Source organism: Eublepharis macularius, chromosome 7 (genome assembly GCF_028583425.1).
Source record: "Eublepharis macularius isolate TG4126 chromosome 7, MPM_Emac_v1.0, whole genome shotgun sequence".
Taxonomy (NCBI): domain Eukaryota; kingdom Metazoa; phylum Chordata; class Lepidosauria; order Squamata; family Eublepharidae; genus Eublepharis; species Eublepharis macularius.
Genome location: NC_072796.1, coordinates 117560321 through 117572270, shown reverse-complemented (window position 1 = coordinate 117572270; position 11950 = coordinate 117560321). Strand labels below are relative to the sequence as shown.

General features: G+C 45.7%; 1 protein-coding gene across 3 annotated transcripts in view; it reads left to right on the top strand.

The window, feature by feature from the left end:
- The first annotated feature begins 382 nt into the window (after window positions 1-382).
- Window positions 383-11950, top strand: part of SYBU (syntabulin) — a 59288-nt gene continuing 47720 nt past the window's right edge. For 2 of the 3 annotated variants that reach the window (XM_054985517.1, XM_054985514.1), the window contains exons 1-2: window positions 966-1152; window positions 3130-3337. In XM_054985517.1, the coding sequence (XP_054841492.1) occupies window positions 1126-1152; window positions 3130-3337 (235 nt within the window). In that variant the 5' untranslated portion in view covers window positions 966-1125. Of the gene's footprint in view, window positions 455-965; window positions 1153-3129; window positions 3338-11950 lie in introns of those variants that run through there. The other variant, XM_054985515.1, reaches the window with a different exon arrangement.

Here is an 11950-nt window from a genome sequence, read left to right as displayed (position 1 = left end):
GTCAAATTTAGATTTTATCCCGCCCTTGCTCGAAGGAGCTCAGGACAGAGCACATGGTTCTGCCCTGTCTCTGTGGATAGATATATATACATGAGTGCTTTCCATAATAATTCTAGATGGGTACGCCGTGTTAGTCTGTAGCAGCGGAGTAAAACAAGAGCATAAACTTTGGTGAGTCAGAGCTCAGTCAGCTGCATATGACTCATGAAAGCTTGCCCTGGAATAATTTGGTTAGTCTTCACAGTGCCGCTGGTTTGTTTTCATCTCGTCAGAGGGGAGGTGTGTGTATAGGAGTGAGTGGATGGGCGGGTGGGTGTTTTTTTTTCAACAACCAGGAAGAGAGAGTTACGCCACATTACCCCTGCAGAATACAAAACACAAACAGGATTCAAGGAGCGGCCCGCTCCCAACCGGGGATGAACTTGGCCGGCATTTCACCACAGAAGCATTTCAGGTGACTCGCCTCCTGACGAGGTGACCATTTCATAACTTGAGGGCAGCGTCGGCAGTTGGCGCCTGGGCCTCACGACGCTCGTTCATCTTGTGAGAGTTTGGCCAGTGCTGGCTTCACAGGGAGCCCGCCTGTTTTGCAGGGTTTAAGCTTTCAAGAGTCAGAGCGCCCTTCTTCAGATACAGGGAGGAGCGGCGACCCGGGAGCCTTTCTATGCCAAGGAGCGCTGACTCTCGAAAGCTCCTCCTACCCTGGGAATCTTGTGGGTCCCCCAGGACTCCAGTCCCGCTGCCCTCCTTTGCCAAAGCGCGGCCGCTCCGCCAAGCCTTCCCCCGTCCGGTTTTTGTGCAGGAGGCGGACAGGACGCGCGGCCGGCCAGCCAGCCAATCCCCCCCCGGCGCCTGCTGCCCTCCCTGCTCCCGAGAGCCCGGCCAACCTGAAGCGTCAGCGCGGCTGCAGCACAGGCAGGCAGCCGCCGCCGCGGCTCCACGTGTCAGGGCGGGGGGAAGCGGAGGGGCTGGGCTGGGGCTGAGGAGCGCACGCAGCGAGCGCGGGCGAGGCGAGCCAGGCGGCGGGAGCAGCGGCGTCGGCAGCGCCCCTTCCCGGCCAAGATCGCCGCCCTTCGCCCCTCCGCGCAGCAGCCCCGCCAGCTGCCTCGGCCGGGACGCCGAGGGATGGGGCCCCTCAAGGAAAGCGCCAAGGTGAGGCAGGGAAGGGGCGCCTCCGCGGGGCTGGGAGCGGGTCGGCTGGCTTGTGTGTTTGTGTGTGTGTATGTGTGGAGGGGGAGACCCGGGTTTGGATATCTGGGTAGCCCAAGATATTTTGGCGCGCCATCCACAAAAACAGGCGAATGGGCACTTCCCCGTCCTGCCCAAGGGAGCAGCAACAGAAGCCGCTGGCTCCAGCCCTGATGGAGTCTGACATCATCGTGTAGCGTGTCTGAAGAAGGGAGCTTTGGCTCCGGAAAGCTCCTACCCGTGGGTCTCTAAGGTGCCCCTGGACTCCAATCCTGATGATCATCGCGTAGTATCTGGGTTTCAGGGTGTGTGTGTCTCTCTCAAGCCAGAATTGGGGTCCAGTAAAGAGAACTGGGTGGGTTTATATGCCTGCAGTGGCAGGTGGGACGCGAGGGGGGGGGGAGGCTGCCCCTGCGGTACCTCTTACCGCCCCCCCCCCAGCAAGGGGCATATCGAGGGGGCCGTTCCCCTCCTTCCTCTCACCCTCCTGATCACCACTGCGCTGGCAGCAGTAGAAGAACATCCCTCCTCCATCCTCGATAGAGTCTGACATCATTGCTGCCTGCTGCAGGTCCTCCTCTGGAGTAGCGTGTGGGTGTGGGTGAGTGGGGGAGATCAAGCTCAAAATGACGGCAGCCCAGTCCAGGAAGGCTTAATAGGAGCTGCAGTTCCACTGGATATTCCTCTCCCCCCCACCCATGTATATGGGACTCGGGTCTCTCAAGGGGGTTGCAGTGGTGATGCAGATGGTGATAACTGTGGTAATTGCCTTAAGGGACTTTTCCAGCTGAGCCGTTTTGAACACACTAAATGTGCTGTTGTTATCGTATGCAGCACAGGGCCCAGATATTGACCCATTGGGTGAACCTTTTGCCTTTTTTTTTAAAGGCTGCACACTTCCTCTTTCCCTACACTAATCTGCATCACTACATGATCTTTAATCCACTGCAGTGTGGATTTGGCATTGGGCTCCTTTTGTGGCTTGTGGGACCACTTACTTTATGTATTCCCCACCTTTCTCCCCAGTAGGGACACAAGGTGGCTTACATCATTCTCTCCGCTATTTTATTCTCACAACTACCCTGTGAGGTAGGTTAGGCTGAGAATGTGTGACTTGCCCAAAGTCACCTAGCAAGTTTCCATGGCAGAGTGGGGATTTGAACTGGGTTCTCCCAGATACTAGTCTGTCAATCTAACCACTACACTTAACCACTACATAGTTCAAAATGCAGTTGGGCCACTCACATTCATGGATCATCTGGGTCCACAAACGGGCCATTTCCCATGTCTCTCTCAGTGGGAGCAGCAGCTAATCAAAACTGTGTAATTGCATTTCTGTGATGAGCGCGCTTACAATGCTGTACTTCTCACATTCATGCTTTACATTTTGGGGTGTGAAGTCGGTCTGAGTCCCATTTTTCAAAAGCGAAAAGGGTGACATATAGCCACTGGAAACTGTGTGGGTAATTCTCCATGCACATGAACAGACACGATGCCGTCTGCTGAGCAAATTGCTTTACATACAAGTTCAGTATTGTCTGCTCTGACTGGCAGCGGCAGTCCCAATTTCACACTGTCTTTCCCATTACTTGCTAGCTGGTCATTTTAATTTGAGATGCCCTAGGCTGAACCTGGGAACTACAGCATGTGAAGAATGTGCTGTACCACTGAACCAGCCCCCATCCTATGGTTAGTGTCATGTTTGCAGACCCCCCACAGCAGTTCTGAACTCCCCCATGTGCCACTGCAGTTGGCATGAAGGCATTCCACTTCATTGCACCAAATGATACGGTTACCTTTTTACATCAAGTGATGCATACCACTGAAGCCCCGCCCACACAGAAGTATTTTTGCATGGTGATTGCTCTAATACTACACTTGGTGTGTTTGGGCCGGAGGAGTGACAAGGAGTGACGTTTCCATTGTTGCTCTCGTTGCAAGGAGCACAAGATGCAAGACAAGGAGATCTGCCGCAGCCGTATTCCCCGCCTTGTCCTCCGGCCTCATCTCCCCCAGCAGCATCCTCACCACCAGAAAGTGTCCCCGGCATCCGAGTCACCCTTCTCAGAGGAGGAAAGCAGAGAATTCAATCCTCTGAGTTCTTCTGGAGGGTCAGCACGGACTATCAGCAGCAACAGCTTTTGCTCAGGTACTGAAAGGGTGTGTCTGTGAAGATATTGATCCTTTGGCCAGGGTCGTCTTCCTCTGCACTTCCCCAAGATGTCAACTGTATCCAAAATACTGTCATGGACAATCAGTCTGTCTGCTGAATGACTGTTTCTATAAGAAGCATGTCTTCCAGCTGGCAGTGTACGTATTTCTGTAATTTTTTCCCTACTTTGATGGCTTTGATACGCATAGAGCTGCTTAGAAAAAGAAAGATGTTGGTGACATTCAGTACTGAGTGTTTTAAATGAATGTCACTAAATGAAGGCAAATGTTTGGATTATGATGCATTTTCCTTGAACACTGCATGAAAAATTGGCCTCTTTGTTTAACAGAGTTGAAACCCTACATATTCTGGAATTCTTAAAGGGCTTAATTTGTTCAGGAAACATTTAGAAGGAAAATCTTCCAGAGAACTATAAACATTGTATGGATGTACAATGTGAAGGCTATTTGGTTTCAAGTATTACAGACGTATGATTTCTGATTTTTTTAATTGCCCAAAGTCTGTTATATCCTTTATTTCATGTGTAAGGACTGATCCACCATATGTGTCATATAATTATGTTGATTTTCTACATAGATTTCCTGTTGATTCACAATATCTCCTTTATGGAATAATAATAATAATATTAACAACAACATCTTTTAAGATCATTTGTGATTTAAAAATCCAAATGGATAAAAAGCTAGGCCATAATACTCTGGATATTACTGTGGTTGAAAATAAGAAAGTCACTGATTGATGTGGCAAGCCCAGATGACAGTCAAATTGAGGAAAAAGATTGAAAAGAACAAAAGATCTAAGATTTGAAGTTCAGCTTCTCTGAAAGAAGCATATTATTTCAGTAGTAATAGGACTGCCAGGCGTGATTCTAAAAGGACTAACCACCTAGGCAAGATCTGCATAGACAGGATAACAGCTGGCCAGTTGCAAACAACTGCACTACTTGAAACATACCACATACTAAGCCTCACTGACTCCTCGATTCTTGGATAAAATCTGAATTGGCGAACTACTAAAAATTCCAGCCTAAACATCTGGTGGACTGTGGAAAATACAGATAATGATGATGATGATGATGATGATCATCATCATCATCTGAGCAGTGTTTATTTAAGAAATTCTAACATTTTCATGAAAGTCCATCTTCTCTGCAGAGAAGATATTAAATTAAGGCAATTTTCTGACAATGGAAATTCACTTAAACAGTAGATTAAATTTAATTAATTAACTTCACTTATATCCCACCTTTCTCCCCAATGGAGGCCCAAAGCAGCTTACGCCATTATCCCCTCCTCCATTTTATCCTCACAACAACCTTGTGAGGTAGGTTGGACTGAGAGTGATTGGCCCAAGTTAACCCAGCAAGTTTCCCTAGCAGAGTGGGAGTTTGAACCTGGGTCTCCCAGATCATGGCCATACACTCTGGCCTCTGCACCACACTGGCCCACTGTATAAACACACTGGTCCCATCCTGATTCACAGTACCATCCTAATTAGAGCTGTCCCCTTCTAAGTCCGTTGGTCAATGGGTTTAGAATGGTATTGCTACTTAGGGTGACACTGTTAGAGGATCTCGCTGAAGGGCAACACAGAATGGATGATAACTCTAAAGGGTACTTGCATGCTAATACATCCATCTGCCAGGGGTCTTCCACCATAAGTGAATCCTACTCATCCTTTCCCCCTTCCCTGACTGATGCTCATCCTTGGGTTTTATTCTTTTGTACTGTTGACCCAGTCCTTAAAGCTAAGTTCCCATTATGGCTGAATGTGAGGCTGATTCATTCAGGCACCCTCTCCTCTGAATTTGTGCACTGTCTCACCTGAAAACAAGAATGTTCGTACTGGCATTGGGTGGCATGAAAGTTCTGTCTGTTGTGATGCATCTCTGATGGCCAGTTCACACACGCAAGAAAGCACTTGATGTTATGGTCAATGAGTAATGAACATGTCTGTAGAGAGAACTGGCCCTTAATATTCTGGACGTCTTGGGCTAGTTCTATAAATCTAGTAGCCTCTGAGTAACCTAAGGATTTTTTTCCTGCTCAGAGCCTCATTGGATTCTACATCTGTCTTAACAGTTGACTCAGCCGTAGGTTTGGGTTTTGACCTCATTACCCCCAATGCTGCAAAGATCTATTTTTAGCGGCATCCAGTAGGATGGTCAATTCATCAGAGTTATTTGATTTTAGAGATCTTTAGCAGGCTCCTCCTAAACATCCTTCCAAGCCCATTGAAGTCAGTTGACACTTAGAATGGTTAAACTCTGTTTAGTGTGGCCCTCTGAAATACATAAATCTCTTAACTACGGATTGAGTTCGTTTTTACTGAATTACCCTTTTTAATTTTACAAGGGTCACTAAGGCAAGTAACAAATTACAGCGTACATAGTAAAGTCTCATTTTAAAACCATTAAAACCAACCTGCAAATCCCACATCATTAAAGCAGTTAAAACCAGGGCAAAAATATATAGAAAGACATAGACACAACAATTAAGACATTGGGCAGTCAGAAAGGATCACTGAGGGAATAACCAGCAAAACAGAAAAGCCTTCACCTGCTGGCAGAAGATGACTGCAGGAGGGGACAGATGAATCTCCCTGGGGAAAGAAGTTGAGAGTTTTGGTGCCATAACTGAGAAGGCCCTCTCCCGGGTTGCCGCCTGCCTAATTTCAGAATGTAGGGGCACCTGAAGCAGGGCCTCCGAAGATGACAGCAGTGGTCATCAGTAGCGCTTCTGTCTTGTTAGGATTAAGCTTGTCTGTAATGTATGGGCAAATCTGAAGTTAAACTTCCTTTCCAGTATATCTTCTGGTCAAATTTTTGATAACTTAATGTAAGAATAGCTATGATTGAGCAGACCAGTGGTTCATCTAGTTCAGCATCCTGTTTCAACAGTGGCAAGGCAGATGCTAGGGGAAAGCCTACAGGTAGTTGTGAATTGTGAAGGGGGTTGGACTAGATGACCCTGGAGGTCTCTTCCAACTCTATGATTCTAAGTAGAGCCAGCAAACAACAATCCTTCTCTACTTGACTGCACCCCACAGCTGACAATCATAGGTATTTGGGATTAATGATTTGTGGCCAATGATAAGCCTTCCATAAATCTGTCCAGCCCTCTCCAATGAATGTTGTTCTCTATGATTAGCTCAGAAAGGCACAAACAATATGGTTCAAATTGAAAATGGGTGTTTTAAATATTTAATTACTGTGGATATTTTGCAACAAGAGACAAATCTTCGTAGAGGACTGCAGGGCAGGTGCCTCTGCATCTTGGGGTGCCTTCGTACATGCCACTACAAAAGTCAAAGCACATTGAGCCTGCCTTATGTTACCTGTACACATCACTTTGTGGCCTTTTTCTGAATGCATTTTTAATGTTTAAGGATTTCAATTTTAATGTTATGTGTTGTGCCCAAAAGCACAATTACTTTTAAACATTTTGTGCTTGTGGTATCGGTAGGGTTGTCCTCTTCTGCATTGGCCCTGTAGGATGGGCCATTAGGAACCATTTGATCTGCTGTAATTAAAGTGATAATTTTTACCTGCACATGACAAAAAAAACCCTCCACTGGTTGATTTCTGCATCTTCGGGATGCTCTAAAAGGCACTTGAGCAGAGTTGGTCAGTTCTTTTTTTTCCTGGGCAGTCAGAATTCAGTTCTGCCTCTGAACAGGTTGTGCTGTAGCTGAAACACATCATTGTTCCACCCATCTTGATTACAATACAGTGGGGCACTTCATGTACTAGGTAAGTACAGGGAAGAAGAATCCATTGTGTGTGAACGAGTAACTGAATGATCTTGCTTGGTGGTGGTGGTAACGTTCAAAGTGTGCGCAAAAATGCCTTTGGTTTTTACTTTGATATTGAAGGTGGATTTAGGTAGAGCATGCACCACTGTTCAGCATTTCAAGCAGAATGCGAGAAGCTGGCTTCCGAGCAATGCATCATGATGTGCCTGCTGCATAATTATATCAGCAAATTCACTGTGAACAAAGTACAGCTGCAAAAAATAGAGGAAGGTCAATTTATGCTTGTACGGCTTCATCGTTCTTTTTATTTATTTTGTTTTACGGCCTGTGGTATCTCAAATACAGTGATGTACGAGGTGATCCTTCCACTGCAATTGTTAACGTAAGGCTAAGCATGAACACTTTCTCTGAACAATATTTCTCTTGGCAGCCACTGTAGCTGTATTTCTAGTGCCAGATGTAATTGTGTCCTAATTATGAGTTGCCTCGATTGCAACACATTCTTCTTTGTCATACCATACTTCAAAGATTTCGTAAAGGTACTGTGGCTCTGTTGTTAACTTGCTCGTTTCCACGATTGCACAGATCAAGTCTTGACGCTGCTGGCTACATGCATCTGTACCGATTTTTCTGGTCACAATTTCCCACCAGTAATTTACCCCACCCCCCACTCCCATTTTTAAAAATTGCTTCTCAATTATTTCTTCAAGTGTTTGTGTTGTGTAGCACTTATTGCCATTGTACACAAGAAGAGTCATTAGAAGTCCTGGAAACTTGCAAGCAAGACACAAAGGCAAAAGCCTCGCTCCTTTATATTATACCCTTCCTTCAGAACCAGCATACATGTTTTCCCCTCCTCCATCCTCACCTGCCCCTCCCCCCACTTTCTAAAAACACTCGGTGAGCACCAGGAAAAGTTTCAGAAGGCACAGTGGTGCCCATGGGCACCATGTTGGAGACCCCTTTCCTACATGTATACCATGATGGCCTGTGCACATGATAAAAGAATTGCATCTACCCAGCTTTTTCACTCAGTCCTGCCCAATTCTTCTCCTTACCACAGCCCCCATCCCACATCATTCTTGTCCTTGATGATCCCATAGTCCCCAGCATAACTTTTTTTTTTAGTGGTCAAAGGGGAACACCCATTTCTTTTCATCAGCTAAAAAGCTGGTTTGATCCAAACCAATAGTTAGCTGTTGATACAGGCAGAACATCTCTTTCAAGAGCTTGAAAATGTCATGGCTACGGGGCACCGCCGCCTCGATTCAGATGAGGGAAGAGCCGCACTGTGCCCTATGGGCTGGTTCACACAAGTTACAAAACTGGCAGTGAAGGAAAAGTCAACTCAGTTGCCTTAGTAGGCTGCCACCATTCCCTTTGACTATCTCAAGGCACAGGAATAAAGGGACAAAGCTCCAAGCCTGTAAGGGAATTAAACAGAATAGATGTCTACCTTGCAAGGCTGGCTTGCAAGTAGAGTTCACAAAACAGAGTGTTATTATGGTAGGTAGTTCACGAGTTTCACGAAGTGAGTTCAACAGAATGATTTATAGCTTTGAGGCTTCAAAGCCAAAAACCCACACAAAAGCAAAATATAATTATTTATTTTAAGGTGCAAGATTATTCTAAATTCACAAGACAGAATGTGGGGATAAAACAAATAAATCCTAAAGCATGTTCGCACTTGCTATACATACAGTAATCCAACAGAAGGAAAAATCAGATGTTGTCAAAGGTACAGGAGTCAAAGTCTCTGGTCAAGAGGCAAATCAGGCATCACAGCAAAGCGAAAAGATGGTTGCATGAGAGTCCATCACAAAGTTCTGAGCCAGGAGTGGAGCGATGGGCGAGTTACAGTCCAGCATTGAAACTCACCGAAAGTTTGAAAGCTCCACGTTGGTTAGCTACTTTTATGTCATTTGGAAACCCAAGTGTTCAGGCCTGTTAGCCAATCAGGTATCCAAATGCGGATGTCATGAAAGGTAGGTGCATACGTGAGGAAGGGTGAGACCAAGTCTGCAGTTCTTGGCACCACTCATCAGTCCTACACGTGCAAATAATCTGTTAATTGGTTCAAAGAGAACTGTGCTATGGAGGCTCACTCATTAACGAGTGGAACACGTTATCTCAAGGCTGCCAGGAGCTGGGACTCTAGAGACAGTTCCTTTCTCAGTTCCTTTCAGGCTTCTAGCAAAAGGGGGCGGTGTGTGTGTGTGAACACAGGAATTTTCCTAGCAAGAGGCTTGTTTGACATGAGGCCTCTTAAACAAGGTTTCTTGTATAAGTATACGTAAGTATGCTTACGTATAAGAACAAAGCATTTTCTTCACAGAAACAAAGCTAGGTTCCCTGCAGCACCTGGGAACAGCACCGATTCAGAACCTTCCCCAGTGTTCCATACTGGGATCTTCTGTGACTGTTGTTTTGCTGAAGTACTTAAGTTAGATCCTAAGAGGCCCTTCTACCAATGTGAGACCGGTGGATAGGCAACACCATTGGCAGCTGATGGGCAGGAGGTTCCCCTCCCACTGCAGATTTTCACTATCTCCACAGTGTTCCAGATGGTCCCTTGACCTCCCCCAGGGTCTCAGTGGTCTGTAGTGCCAACCTCCAGGTAGAAATCAGTTCCCTTGGAGAAATAAATAAATCAATCTTGCAGCATGTATCACAGTGTGCAGAGCCAGAGCTGATCTCTGTCCTTTTCCAGTAGTATTTCAAGTACTTTTTGTCCTGAAAATGCCTCCATTCCCAAATTGGTCCGCTGTGAAGTGCAGGAGCATTCCCAGACCCTGCGCAATGATGTCATTTCCCAGAAGTGATGTCACCGTGCCGCCCCGGAAGCGTACGCTTTGCACATGAAGACAACAGAGTGAGTGCCAAATCTCTTCCCTCCTGCAAGCAGGGCAAGGGGACCTGGCCAACTCCTAGTCTCATTGGTAGAACACAATGCTTTGCACACAGAAGGGCCTGGTTTCCATCCCTGGCATCTCCCTTTTTGGGATCTGAGAAAGGTGTGGGAGATCCACGTTCTGTACCTGGAGAGTCAGAATAGAGAATAGTGAGCAAGATGGGCCAGTGGCTTGGCCTAAGGCAGTTTCATATTTCAGTTGCAGAAGGCCAGATTCATTAAAAAAGGACAATAGGGATTGCTCTTGTATACGTTCAGAATTAAACTTTTTTTTAATGTGCATTTTAAGATGTTTGTGGCAGATTTTTATCCCTTGGAATAATTTTCAGAACATGAATCACAAAGGTCAGCCTTCCATCCTTTTCAAGCAAATGTTTTGTACTTTTTGCATATTCATCTGGGACATAACAGTAGTTACTCAATGTGTAATGCTTCTTCCTGGCACATGTAGGTGATAAATAATTATATGAAATGGGGGAGGGGTTGAGAAGAAAGTTTTCCTCTCTAGATAATTCCCTAGTTTGGTTCTGAAAAAAACTTTAAAATAAAAGAAGAGCTTGAAAGAGAGATTTGGCGTGATCTTCTCTTCTGGGGTTGCTTTTGTACCAATTAATTGCGTTTATTTTAAACATAATGTAGATTTTTATAAAGCAGTGGGTTTAATTAATCATTCCTCGCCTGACCTTTCCTTCAAGGAAAAGATAAGATTCTTGTCATATTTAGATCTCATCACCTAGAACCATAAGAGTTGGAAGGGTCCCGTCAGACCATCTAGTCCAACCTGCTGCCCAATGCAGGAACAGCCAAAAGTATCCCCAACCAATATTTGTCCAGCCACTCTTTGAAGACTGCCAGTAAGGGGGAACAAGCTACCACATCCCTAGGCATCCAATTCCACTGCTGAATTACTCTTGTCCGGCTGGTACCTTCCCTTCTGTAGTTTAAACTCATTGTTTTGAGTCCTATCTTGTTGCCAATAGGAATAGCTCCCTTCCCTTCTCTAAGTGACAGCCTTTTAAATACTTAAGAGAGCAATCGTCTCCCCTCAATCTCTTCTCCAAACTGGACATTCCCAGGTCCCTCAGTCTTTCCTCATAGGGTTTGGTCTCCAGGCCTCTGATCATCCTGGTTGCTCTCCTCTGCATATGTTTCAATTTGTCTACATCTTTTTTCAAGTGAGGCCTCCAGAACTGCACACAGTACTCCAGGTGAGGCCTGACCAACACAGTATATAGTGGGACAATGACATCCTGTGATTTAGATGTTATGCCTTTGTTGATACACCCCAAGGTTGTGTTTGCCTTTTTCGCTGCTGCATCACAGAGTGCTCATATTTAGCTTCCCGTCTCCCATATCCCAAGATCTTGTTCACACACACTGTTATCCAGAAGTGTATCCCTCATCCAGTATGCATGCTTTGCATTTTTATTACCCAGATAGAGAATCTGGCACTAAGCCATGTTAAATTGCATCTTATTGAAATTTTGCACACTTTCCTAGTGTGTTGAGATCTTGTTGAATTCTGTCCCTGTCATCTGCAGGTTTATTCATGAAGAGAGCTGTGATTTTCAAAAGCTTATGCTACAATAAAGTTGGTTAGTCTTAAAAGTGCTACTGGACTCTTTACTAAATTTAATGAGTAATCCATTCACAACCTCATCCAGATCATTCATAAAAATACTGAAAAGCACTGGCCCAGAACCGAGTCCTGTGATACCTCCCTCCAATTAGATGTGATGCTGTCCTGCCTCAGGTGGGGTGAGCCACCTTACGCTGCCACCACTCTGGGATTCAGGGTCCCTTGGGAAGGCCCAGAGTACCCTCCCAACCCTTCTGACCTCCATAGCTTGGCCAAAAAACAGGTGTGAGGATCCAGCAGAGTAACAACAAACAAAATATTTACAAGGAGGTCAGTTAATATCAAG